The 13934-nt window shown below is 42.7% G+C and overlaps 1 protein-coding gene across 1 annotated transcript in view; it reads left to right on the forward strand.

Moving 5' to 3' along the window:
• LOC131294149 (uncharacterized) overlaps window positions 1-3738 on the forward strand; it is a 97106-nt gene extending 93368 nt beyond the window's left edge. The window contains exon 18 of the mRNA XM_058322195.1: window positions 3584-3738. Within this exon, the coding sequence (XP_058178178.1) occupies window positions 3584-3738 (155 nt within the window). The remainder of the gene's footprint in view (window positions 1-3583) is intronic.
• Window positions 3739-13934: the final 10196 nt, after the last annotated feature.

Consider the following 13934-nt stretch of genomic DNA (forward strand, 5'->3'; position numbering starts at 1 on the left):
GGGTCCGTTGTTTTTGCATCGTTGCTCACATTTTCCTTTTGGTTTTATCAGCATCGAGTTTTTTTTTTATTCCTGAGTTTCTTTCGTTGTAGGTCTTTTAGAAGATACGCAGTAACCATCGTAGCTATTTTACATTTTACCTGACATGCTTACGTCACACTTTTAATTTTCCTTTTTATATTTGTTTTCACCGAAAAGGTACATTTTCATCACTCGTACTTTAAAACCATTAAATTAGGAAAATTTTCAAAGAAAATAATAAGCAAATAAAAATGGAATGTAGGTGTCATTTCATAAAACATTCATTTTTCTTTATTTGATTCAATTCTTTAGTAATCTGTAAGTGACAGGTGCCAAATAAACTGATTAAATCGTGTATTTTCTGCAATAATGCCATCAATTATTTGCTTACCCTATATTCACATTGCACAAAACAAAGTTATGGTTTCATGCATATGTTGCAACTGCACTCAAGTTAAAACTACGTAAAAAATGAACATTCGACATTATATAGTTCCCTTGTTCAGTTTGACAGCAGCACTCAACGGCGTGCTCAAAGTATGAGATACATTTTCCCTCCCCCACGGACCCTGCGGTGCATGATGCAAAACTTTTCCAAGCATCCATTTCGTCACCGGGGGTCGTTAATATCGGGACGATGGCCAAAAGTGAACGGTGCGGAAACATGAGCATAAAACTCAACCCCTCTCGGCCGTGCCTTTTATTCGATGGCAGCAAATGGTTATTGAAAATTTTGCGAATAAAAGTTGATTTATCTATACCACTTTTGCCTGCCGGGTGGAGTCGGAAAGAGGAGCTGAGGGGGAGCGTTTGGAAAAGCAAAATGACGTTGCAGTGGCAACTTGTGGTGACGTCCCTGTTTTTTTTTTGCATCCTTCGATTTTTTTTTGCTTCCCAATGCTCAACACTGACCAAACGCGGAGGTGTTTGGTGGAGAGCAGCAAACTTTACGATGGCCAGCTGATGGTGGCTCTTTAGTGGAATTAAACATTTTTCCTCGAGCCCCCTGGCCCGCAAAACTTATTGCTGCACCATCTGACGCGGGTGAGGTATTCAAATTTATTGCCCCTCATAAAGCAATCCGATGCAAGCTGCCGTTTGGGGCATTTGGCACCGATGAATGGCGCATGGCTCGGACAAGACCGGGGAGCTCTTTTTTGTACCTTTCCTCTTTTACACCGTTTACAATCGTTTACGAATGATTTCGGTTTCGTTTGACAAGATTGCCGTTTTGGGTGCATTTTTTTCCGATGTTTTAGCTAGGGGATGAATTATAGGCAAAAAGTGTCGTTAAACGTACAAAAGATAATTTAAAATAAGTCAGATAGGTTTCTCTTTTTTAACAACCACTTAAATTCGAAAATATACATTTCATCATCTTGGATGAGCTGAAGCCATATTCTGACAAAATGGATAAACTTTTTTAAAATCTTTAATTCCATAAATCAAAGTTTATTTATTGAAAAAAATAAAAACCCATAGGTAAAATGATTAAATAAATAACATAACTAAAAAAAACGCTGGTTACAGGCATTTTTTCATATGTTCATATCGTTGTAATTGCTCACACAAAATCATTGCCTTTTCGCTTTATCGATGATAGCCTACGGAACCCGACCATAATTTCACTCCTTGATTGGTGTCGATAATTCACTTCCAAGCTGACCGTTTGTTGTTAAATGCTGGTGCCAACTAATTTGCGGTTGAATAATTAAATTTTATTGCACTGTTGATGTCCACACGCAGCTTCATGCTTCATATCTGATTCATCAATTTCGATGGCTGCGTGCATCGAACTCCATTACTATTTTTCGATTACTTCATTAATCATGGTTCCTGCCGAAACATCGGTGCGGTAAGTAACAGGAAACCATCACCATTCCAACAAATGCTTTCACTCTACATTTGGGACGGTTTCCTAAACTACGTCCCCGCAATCCTTTATGTGCGCGTCCAGTTATTTTTTTTGTTTCGTTCTTCGAATTCCAATGCTCAACAACGAATTTGTATGCTCTAACCCAATCGACCGTCCCAGCCCCAACGACTCTCCGAGGCTTTTGTTATGCTCTGTGCAGGGAACAACGAAAGCTGTGCAGAATATTGAAATTCAAATTGTGATTTTCCAATTCGAATATCCCACCGAGTGTCACCCTGCACCTACCCGTTTCACAGGGAGACCCCTCCACCGAACGCCAACGACCGACCCCGGCTGGCTAGTCGATTGTTGTTCGAATCGGGGTTCACTAATTTCCCTACGACGAACTAATCAAACCGGGGGGGCCCCCATGTATTGGACGGAGAACTAATTTCGTTATTAATTAACTCGTCCAGCATCGTATAATCCCATTCGCTTGCCAATTCGGTGTCAGGGTGTCAGCCACTGCTACCCTTTTGAAGGCCAAGGGACCGAAGTGGTATGGGTTGATATGCGTGCTGTGCGTACTCTTTCTGGTTTCAGAATACGTATACGTTCCAGCACGATACATGAATCTTGCCTCAAGTTGGTATTTTGAAGAGGGTTTAATTGAACTTTGTGTGTAACCTTTATGGTAAAAATTTGATTTATTTATGGTTTATAAGTTGCTTCACTATCCAATTGTAGCCAGTTCATTTTTAATAGCATAACCTTAAATTCTGTCTTAAATTTAATTAAGCATTACATGGTTTTCACTTAATAACCTCAACTCATTCATATAGCTCAAATTATCCATACTTCAATTCAATTCAATCAATTAGGAAAAGAGAATTAAAAACATGATCAAAACCGTTTTTCAGATTCATTGCTAGAACGAAACCTCATGTCAGTTTAATCCTGTTCGACCGAAATTCTATTGATTTCAAATCCCTACTGTTCTTCCGTGTCCGCCCAGTAATGACCCGCTCGGTGTCGTACCGAGTTTTTGGGGTCGATGTCGTTTAATTTCTCCATTTTTCCGCCCAATTGATTTCATTCCGAAAAAGTGCTGTCATGAAACGGTTGCAAGCCTGGCTACAGTTTAATTTCAACCAAGTCCACTTACATCTCAACACTCACACGTACATGGACGATCGGTCGGGCAGTTTTGCGACGTTCCAGAATGGAAAATCGAGGTGGCGAAAGGGCGCAGGCAAGCTTTGGCCAACGTCCCAGAGGGTGTGTGTGTGTGTATCGGTGTGGATTTACATAAAATCCTTGCGCTTTTCGGTGCAACCCCCAAAAACCATTCGTACCATCTGCCTCGAAATTCAATCTGATCACCCCAACCCTCCACCCATAACCCCGTATTGGGAAAAGCATATGGTCATATTCGGTTGGAAGAGACGAAACCCTAAAGCAGATATGTCAGAAGGGAATTGTGTTCGTGAAAATGGAGGGCATTTGGGGAAAAACGGTATGGAAATGAAAACACCGCCTCGATCACAACGATCTCAGCTTCCCTACAGTGCCATCGAACCATTTTCCCACGCACCCGCTTTCCTCCCATTCACCAACACCCCGTTCCATTCCATTCCGCTAGCGTGTTTGGGTTTTCCAAATTAACTAATTTGAATATTTTATGCTCTCTGACGCGCGCACACACAGGTGGGTTGCCGGCGGCCCCGCACTACACCCGCCAGCGGTACCGGACGGGGATGGCGGGCTGCATCTCGGAGCTGATACTGGCCGGCGAGCTGCGGCTGAATTTCGACGCGACGATACTGGGCACGGCACACAACGTCGAACCGGGCGCCCCATGAAGGTAGATGTTCTCGCCACCAGCCCAGCCTGCCACCGGTGGGCGGAGGACGGCACGCCGATCAACCCGCGGAAGCAACGGTGTGAGTTCGTCCGCGCATTCGGGCGCCACGCGAGTACGAAACCTTAAATCGGGCAGCAGAGTATAAAAAACAATCTTAAACAAAAACAACTAGTCGAAATTAAACCAAAGCGAGCTGATGGAAGCAGAATCTCAACAACAATACCGACAGAAACACACACACATACACAAGAAAACGTCCAGCCGAAGAGCGAACAGGAAAAAAGAGAAACAAAAGTAGCTAAATTCTCAGTGTATAGCAAAAAAGGGAAAACAAAACGTCATATTTATTTCATAACAGCAACAAAACTAGAAACGATACTCGTGTAAACAAGCGAGTACGAAGCGTCAACAGAGGAACGGGAAGTTAGGGAGGTAGAACTTAAGAAAGAGTGAATGTGAACAACCAAGCAAACAAAATCTGTAGCCAGCAGCATGAAGAGGAAAAAAACAACACAAACGCCAGACAAAAAGAGTGTGAATCGAGTGAACGAAAATCGAATGAATGTAATGGATCAGACAGGAGCAGATCGGAGAAAGAGTTGAAACCAGATAAGGTAAGACCGTGCGAATGAAAACAGAGTGAAAAGAAGTTCTGGAATGCTAGCGAACACTCACAAACACACCCAAGTCACCGAAAGTAGAGTAAATCAGTTTTGTACAAAAACAATCGACAACACAGCAAGTTTGGGAGCATAGCAAAGAAAACGAGAGTGTATCATCTGATAAGATTTGAGTTAAAGTGTTCTTTTTTGGAAAAGAAGCAATGTCTGGTTCGTGCTTGGCAACATTTTACTGAAGAACGTATTTCTCTATTTTGGGGGAAAATTATTCGCTTGTTTGTTTTCCACCAGGTCACCATTTACTTTCAACCACAACAATGCGAAAATTTAGTTCATAGAAAACAAAAGCTTTATTCATACGTATTGTAAAACTATGCCAATGTCGTAAGTGTTGGAAAGGATTATGCATATTTAAAAGGTCCTCTACCGCCTCCGCGGTTGAAGTACTCGTCAGTCGAGCTCAAATTTCGTAATCCCTGCCTTGAGGGGTAAAAATCGACAGACATTCTGCCTTCCTTCACGTGCTTGCTTATTGGAAAATTCTTAAGTGAACGGAAATTACATCTTCGCCCACGATTCGAGCGGCAAAGTTCAGACCATGCCGCAGGGCAAACGTGTTCCCAGTTTTGTTCCGTCGTTTTTCAATATTTTCCCCAACATTGAAATTTCGATCAATGGCGAAGACACAGACAACCAAACCTTTTCGAAAGGGACGCGCGGGGAAGATGGCGCATTTTAAAAACCTCAAAACAACCCAAGTGACAGAAAACACGATTTAGATAATTTTCGCCAGGCTTAGAAAGGGGCTGCATAGAAGATTAATAGCAGACTTATTAAGCCAAAATTGCAAGTGTGTGCGTGAAAAATGAACCCACCGTGGGTGCACTGATCCGATCCTTACTATTATAAATTGAACCCTTCCAACCCAACTCCGGAACTGACAGCTCAAAGCCATCAAATCAAAACAAAATATAAATTCGAATTCAAACAGAGGATTTATTTTAACAATCTCAGCAGTTTTTCTGGAATAGTTTCTTTGCGTGTTCCAAAAACCGTCTAGTTGCAATTCGTAGTCATGAAACGAAAAATACGAAAAGGTAAATATAGAAAAGTACAAATATACAAAAAATTACCTGTTTACATTTACCTTGCTTGCAAACAGGATAATCTTCCCCGATGAACTCGAATGCAACAAAATCGCAAACACTGCATTTATCGAGCTACCATGGAGTAAACCTGCTTCCTAGCTTGCTGCTCGTCCTGTATCATAGGGTTAGCTGCATCTTGCGGCGAACAGAGCGTCTGCATCATCATTGCATAAAGTTCATCCCTCGTCGATACAGTCACTGGAAATATTGGCCTACCCTGGCTTTCCAGCATTATTTTGGCTTGTATGTCCTGTCTCGTTTCCGAAATCATAGCCTCTACAAGCAGCAAACGCTTCCGAAATCATAGCCTCTACAAGCAGCAAACGGTCAATACGAGCAATGCAGAAACCTTCCGGCATTTGTTGTTGAAACCTGCTGGACGGTTGCAAATAACACTTTCCAAATAAAAATTATCGAGTGCTGAAGCGATAACGCAAATAAATCAGTAAACTTACCATAATCGATAAACTGCCTCATCACAATCTTGCTTGGCCCTGGGTAAACGTGTTGTTGGCTTTCATACTGCTGATCCATATGTTGTTTAATCCGCCTTCTGATCGAGAAAATTAGAGTCGCATCTCTGTTTATCTTCGAACCACAATGTTGTTTTTGGTACAGTGCAAACGGCTGAATCGAGAGAGATGTGGAAATATGTTATTCGCAGACCGAGACGCAGGTGGGACATTTCAGTCCAGTCATTGCTGATGCTCTGCAGGAGTACCATGACAGTGCAGCGAAATTACTCCGTCGTGTAGCTTCATAGAACACTTTTTCCACTGGATCGTCTGCCAGAGGGCAATTGGGCTACGTTCTATCGGTGCCGCAGGACAAGTAAGATCGATCAGTTCAGCCTGAATACCCATCTCGAGAATGCAAGCGCAAACTACGATGCGAGCATGGTTAAGCTAATGCAGTCTGACCTAGCCACAGACTGCTCGTTACAAGGCACAAGAGATTATCTGCGTCATTTTCTTCAGCGTACTTCACACCCGGCGACTCGACACTGTTTCCAGTGCTGCTATCCAACTTTTCACTACGCTTTGTGAAAGTAACATCTTTTATCACCGACCTACCCGATTATTGAGAGGAAACATTCTCCTCGCTGCTGCTGCTGAGCGACGAGTTTTTCTTACGACTTAGCGAACGTTAGCGAACCGATCGCGTCCTGTTTGTCACCAAGTAGACGGAAGTGATCGAAGAGGTGATATTCTTCACCGCCCGTTCACACGGCATCGTAGCGTAGCGATTTTGACACTCCATCGTAGTGTCAACTATTTTTTATGGCCGTGGCTAAGGCCTCTCGACCAACATTTACACTACGATGGAGTGTCAAAATCGCTACGCTACGATGCCGTGTGGACGCTGCCTCACCACCGCATCTTACACCGTATCCTCCTGCTCCTTGATCACCATTGCCTCCTCAGACATGAACGATTTCGGTCCATGCTTACCGCCACCGTCGTGTACGTGTACGCATCAGATCGTCGCCAGCACCATTGATCACCGACGATTCACCTTCACGTTTGACCACCTCATCCATGTCGATCAAAATATTACCCTACTTTTGCTCCCTCGCGCCTCCGTGGACGCGGTTTTCCATCCGATTTTTGTTCAACAATCGAGCAATCGACTCCTGCCAGCCAATCTGTTTCGCGATCATCTGCGGAGCTTTCGGTTTGGTAAAAGTGTTGATCATCAACCGTCGCGCATTTTCAAGCTTCAGTGACAGTTTGGCCAGATTGGTGTGATAAATCAAACAGAGTGCCCCGGCGTATCCCATCTCGGTGTCGGACCCAAGGACGAGATCCCGCAAACCCAAAAGAACGTGCGGCTCCAGCTCGAACGGCAGCGTGAAGGAAAACAACCCCGATTAAAGGTTGTGGCACTCAAGTGATGGATCGTAGAATCGCAGGACAGCATTTTTTTGTTCGAATTTCGCTTCGTGTTTAGCATATCGGTAATGAACTTGATCAGCTTCCTCGGCGCCAAAGTGTCATCAACCTCGTGCTTCGTTGTGGTGGTAAGGGTGAGCTCAAATGAAATCCAAAACGAGAAAAATAGGAAAATGAATAAGCTTGTCCCCTAAATCTTACGAACCTTTTCAATGTTAAACTCTTTTCGGATGTAACACTTCACGTTTGTCAACAGTGACTCCAGTACCATTTTGGTATCCTGCGGCGGAAGTGTCGTACCTATCGCGAAATTCTCCTGTACCACGTCCAACATCTACTGACGTGACGCCGACAATACTTCCGACCGTCCTTGATAATCGTACTGATGTATTGTATGTGCCCAGAATTTCACCCAGATATGCACCGAACTAACGATGGCGATCACATCGTTCATCAGCACATTCTCCTTGTTTGTTGCGAGTTTGTAGAGAATTCCCGAAGCCACCAAGTTCGTTGTGCGAAGTTCTACTTCTCAAAAAACCCTATATCGAATATGAAGTTCAAGAGATGGAACATTTTAAACAAAACTTCCTTCAACGGTTGTGATTTATTCACTCCCGCCGTGTCAACAAGTTTTGATACAAACCTCTGGTTTGTTGACGTTTTTTCATTCAACACCTACATTCGACCGACGTTGATGATGATGCTAAATATGTTTCCGGAAAAAGGCTTCTCTTACCTCTTTTCTTGTTATTCCGTGAAAACATGTGTGATTAATAAAGATTATCATCTTTTATTTACGCTGAACAAGTCCGCACGATGCACAGTCACATTACCAAATGAAAACACCAATGACAGCTCAAAACTGATGCACAGCAAGCTTAGAAAAATGTTCAAGAAGAAAACATTCATCAGTCCGTGTATGTACACGGCGATACGAAATTCCGCACCCATACATTCAAACATCGGTGGGATTTAGGGCAATTTCACTGCATTTTTCAAAAATAACCGTCAATTTTGTCACCTGGGAACACATGCCGAAGGAACATCCCGCAAACAAACACAAACAAACAAACAAAACGCTAAAGGTTTTTGCGCCGGTGACGCACACACACACACCCACACAGCCGGTGACAGCTGTCAACGAAATGTGTCATTTATCAAGCGGAAATAAATGGCGATGTTTACTAGATCGATTGTGGTCTTGTTTGTGGTACTGGGGAAGGGGATTCCTATTCACGCGTTATCGATAACAATGTATGGGAAAACCACACACCAAGAAAGGAAATCAGGTCACGAGGATAGTTGAGGCACTAACGATGAGCCTGGAAAAGAGCGGTGTAATGGGAAAACGAACTTTATCACCGTAATCCTTCCTTCATTTTGTTGGGAAAAACTCGTTAACAAAGGTACGACGGGGAGGGGAGGGAAAGGGAAGAAAAAACCACCACCAGCAAACGGTAATGTATACGTAACTTTTTCAATATCCCATCAACCTTCAACATTACAGTTTTCATAAGTGAACATTATCATATTTAATCTCACTTTCTATCCTTTGCGCCGGTTGCTGCGATCATCAAATTGGTTGGGCGACCGGCGACCAACTAATCCCCAATGAATTTCCGCTTCAAATGGAGGCGCCCGGTCATTTTCATCTTTTTCTAAGTTGTGTTCTCTGGAAAGTTCTCCGTCAATTTTGTGCACCACAAGCACGGGGTCTTGCGTTTGGCGCGAAAGACGTCTTTTTAAGCGATTGGAGACGAACTCACGTGCCTAATCCATTATCGGCACGGCGAAGAAAGTGACAGCCTGCTATGTGGGAATGAACTGATTATTGGGTTTTTCTTCAGGCGCGAAAAGTGCCTACTTAAAATTCATGGATCGTTTGAGAAGGATTAAAAATTACCCTATGGAACGCTGTTATTATTATTGTAGGTGTTCATTTTATCTGAAAGTATTATCTCAGTTCTAAAACACTTTCTAAAAAAGATCCATCTTTGTTAGATTCTACTTCAAGAAAATGTCTACCGGTAGAACCTTCTACAATATTCTTCTCTGCAACAGAATAAACCGACCAGTAGGGTTTGTGGTGTATTCGTCCAAAATACATACTCTGGGACATTGTAACACTACGTGGGGTAGGTAAACTTCGCAAGATTCGATTAGTCCACCCTTTCAACCGACTAATCCGAAAAAGCGGGTGAGCCCGCTGGCAACGGTAAAGGTGGTGCAAAGACGGCCAAGCTCAAGACGTTCTGCTGACGACGGACTTCGAAGCGCGGTCGATGTCCATGGGGTGTGAGTAAATTGAATGAAACGTGCATCTTCCGAGCAAGTTGGTCCAATGCTGCAATCTTCCCTCCCTACTGCCTGGTAAGGGTAATGCGCAGTGTGGCTTGAAGCGGATTAAAGAGAATGCTGCGTCAATGTTGCAGAAGCAACTCCATCCCATCTGAGCGTCCCGAGGTCGAGGACTCCTTTCGCACGACCTGCACACTCCGCACACGAAGATGGAAAAGGTGAACATGACGGGTCGGTCGACTGTCGAATCCATAAACAATGACCTGCCGCCTCAATGGTGCAGCTCTGAACCCTTGCCGCGTGCTTCTTTTCGCTCTGCGAAAGTTTGCCCTCTCGGCCGGAGGTTGAAGCTATAAATTAAGGAAAATTTATACGCACGTATGAGCGGAGTCATTATTGAGCGCTGTTTTTCATTCCCAGCCCGGGGAAGCGGAACGTCCGCCTGGGTGGACTACGTCTGTTCTTCCCGGAAAAACCGATGGGTTTTCAATGGGGGCCCAAAGTTTAATGCAAGCACGAATGATTTATTACACATCCCCGAGGTTTCGGGTTTCTTATGGAGGGAGGGGTGCGAACAGTATAGTCTTTTGGAGGTGAAGACGGAAACTCCCGGTTTGCAGAGCCGATTTAATTAAAAACGGTCTATCAACGAACTGGGATAGGCTCGGTTGTTAGGAAAACATCCTCAGCTTCAAAGCATACTAAGGTTTGAGTTACTAGTAGTAATTCATGCACGTAACCTACTAGTAATAGTGAAATAATTTTGCCAAGCAAAATACAAAACCCTTTTCTAAAAATCAACCATTTTGGCAGTACCTACTTTCTACGAATTTAAGAACCACGCATTCACTGAAGTAGAACACGAAAATCCAATCGGACACTTCTGCTCTTTTTCCAAGTGACCGGGCACGAATCTTTCTGCAACGATTATAGGGCATATCACAACACACACCATTTTTCCCGAAACACTTTGTGGTGCTTTCTCCTCATTTTTACCGGTAACGGATTTGGTTTCGGATTTTTTAAGGCAAAAAAACGATCTTTCTATTTTTATTCGTTTGAAGTATTTCATAAAAGTCGTTTCCAGAGAAAAATAGGAGCAATGAATGAAGTTTATTCAATGGCCATGTTAGGCTTGCTGATGGAAAGCCGGGTTGTTTATGGTTCATGGAAAAGCAACTGGATTGGAATATGTTAAACGGTTTTGTTATTATGTTGACGGTTAAACGGAATTAGGATATGCGCGAATGCCAGTTCGTAGAAAATTCTTTAAAATGCTTTCAACAACAAACAATGCTCCCAAGTTCAGCAAAAAGGCAGAGTGAGACAGTTAAAATAAACTCTCCATCCAATTGGCCAAGTTTTGATTTTTATTGTGTGGCTCGATTAGAATAGTTTAGAACTTTTGCCAATCATTATTCAATCTCCTTAAAAGCATAATCATATCTAATGGTAAATGTTTGTTCGTGCCATAAACCATTAAAACTAGCTGCATCGTCCAGCGTTGACCGAACTAAGGCGGACGGGAACGAGTAAACCGGCACCTCTGGTGTTTCATCATTTTCTTTCCAGCTGGAAACATTTAATGGGGACAAGCAAGCGACATCCTTGGTGTATTTACACCCCATCCCTCTATGGCTGGCCAGCCCCCTGCTGCTAGAGAGTAGACAAACAGAGTCGAAAGCTTTTGCCAATTGCCACCGAAACCAAACCCGGGGACCGAGTAAATAAAAATATACCCTTTTTCGTTCTTCAGCTTGCGCTCAAGATGTCCTTCAGAGGAAGGGGGAAAGTGTTTGCCAAGCGCGTCAGTAGAAAAGCAAAAGCGAAAAATGTTAGGGACAGAAGCAACTAACGTCAGTCAATTTTATCCTTTGCCTTTTTCCTCCACTCCAAAACGAAGTATTATTGGTAAATCGTGTCCCACTTTAGAATAATGATAGGTATAATTTGACCGTCCGAATAATACTAACAACTGTGACCCTCGTGGGTGACGACGACGGTTCCCTTTTTATCGACCCTCCCCGTGTCTCTTTAAGTATCCCGCTTGGCGCTCGCCAAGCATAAAGATGAAGCAATTCTTTTCCCTTAACGAGGATAAGGCAAACATGTAACAATAATGTCCAGCATATCAGTAAAGCAAATCAAATCTTAGGGTTAGGGTGTGAGCTTCAATACTTCGTCAATCGGAGCCACTTTTGATCGGTCTGCATTCGCCAGTTTTGATTGCCAGCAAAAGATACAGGGAATTATGAACCGTTTATCATTCCACCCAAAATCGGTTAAATTTGCCCGATTATTTGTATGTTTCCGAAATACTTTGCATTAGTATACCCACGAAAGATTAAAAGTGCATTACGAAGCCCGTACAACCAACTTGCAACCAGCTTAAAAACATTACGACAGATCCCACAGCGCGAGCGAAAGGAACAGCAACACATAAAGTTAAACCATCGAAAAGAATCTCTTTGAAAAATTCTTTTCCTTCCACCGAAGAACCAAACACAAAGAATCTTAATGCCAGAGAGAGTAATTTTCATTGTAGTCCGACTTATAGAACAAACAACGAGATAAGTTTAGTCATTTGGGTGTACGTGAATGGTCGAATGTTTCGTGTGTGTCTTAGGCACTCCTGGGTAGTATGTGTGTATGGTGTGTGGTGTGTGCGTGTATGTGATGTATGTGTTAGAAAGATTTAGATTTTAAACAAATTTGCTTTAAACGTTGGCTAGGTTTTTTTTGTTTTCATGAAGCACATAGGGTTTGATCCGGAATCAATCCCACTTTGCTGCCTCTTTATGAATTGTAAATATTCTGCTAGAAATAGAGGTGGTTGGATTAAGTGCAGAAACCATCCATGCACACCGCACGTAAGTGTAGCTGGTGCTGCAACGATTCTTCAACCGGGAATGGGGATCCTTTTACTTAAGCAGTGTGCACTCGAACCACCCCGTGGCGTGCACCTCCACATACGAAAGCCACGCTTAATCTGTGTATAGCGCTGATAGGGATGATACGAGAGTGTATCGCAATAGAGTCCCATGGCGGGCGGCAGCAGACCACTCGGAAAATAAATAAATCTAGACCCCTAACGGCCGTGCGGTTTGGTAGCAGCTTGATGTTACGATTTTATAACGATCATTAAAAAAGAAAAAACACAGTAAAGAAAAAGCACCTCTCTTTCACCGCGTAAGACGGAGAAATGTGCTTCATTGATAATACAAAAAACGAAAGAAGTGAAGAAAGAGGTATAAGCATTGTCACACCATTGTCACACAATCGCCATTTAGCTAATCAGTAGCTAGCTTAAGATAAAATACAAGCGCTACCTAAACACATCTAACAGCAAAACGTTACAGCAGAACGAAAAACAAACAAAATTAAGCCATGATAAAAAGGATAAGCGCAAGCAAACCGGTGTATGCTAGCGCTGTACTGTAAATAATGCTAGATTTTCAACATCGGATAACCGCTAGGGCCACAGTGAGCATGGTCAGTCAGTAGCTGCAAGTGATGAAGCTGGTTTTATGAGAGCTAAACAAGAATAAACTAAACCAAAACTAAATCACTGAAGCTGATCGGTGGGCGAACAATACAAATCAACCTGCTTATATACATCACTATATATATATAGATAATATACGTATATGTATTGTGTTTGTAAACGGTGTAAGATTCAACGGGGGAGTTTAACATAGGAGAGCTAAAATTAGGCCAGTGTGTGTGGAGAGAAGAATGCTGGAAAATGTCAATATATCTTCGTTTAGTCGCGATCTGGTGAAGCCTGCTGACCGATCGGTCGGGATTGAACAGAGGGAAGGAAACGTGCCGCAGGAATGCGTTAAGTGGAAAACAACAGAAAATGTCCCACATGTACACGTAAAGCGAAAATAAAACCAAACGGTTGAATAAGAAACGATACGAACGCTTATCACTCAACTTTTTTTTCTTGCTTTATTTGTTGGTAGGTTAATCAATCTCAACCCAATTTTTTGTCTTTTAATCTAATTGAGTTTTTTTCCCTTGAATATTTGAAAAGCGTCTGTTCCAACGACTCGATTAAATATCGACTTTGTATTTAAAGCTCCCGCACAAAGCTCTGATTCGTAGCTTTACATCGACAAAGTTCTGTACAAATGGGTTACGTTTATAGCTTGGGGTTGGATAATTTTCAGTTTGAACCTAGTTTGAAAAACTATCCATGGCGGAAAAATGTTCTTTTCAGAAGAAATG

The sequence above is a fragment of the Anopheles ziemanni genome, chromosome 2 (genome assembly GCF_943734765.1).
Source record: "Anopheles ziemanni chromosome 2, idAnoZiCoDA_A2_x.2, whole genome shotgun sequence".
NCBI lineage: Eukaryota > Metazoa > Arthropoda > Insecta > Diptera > Culicidae > Anopheles > Anopheles ziemanni.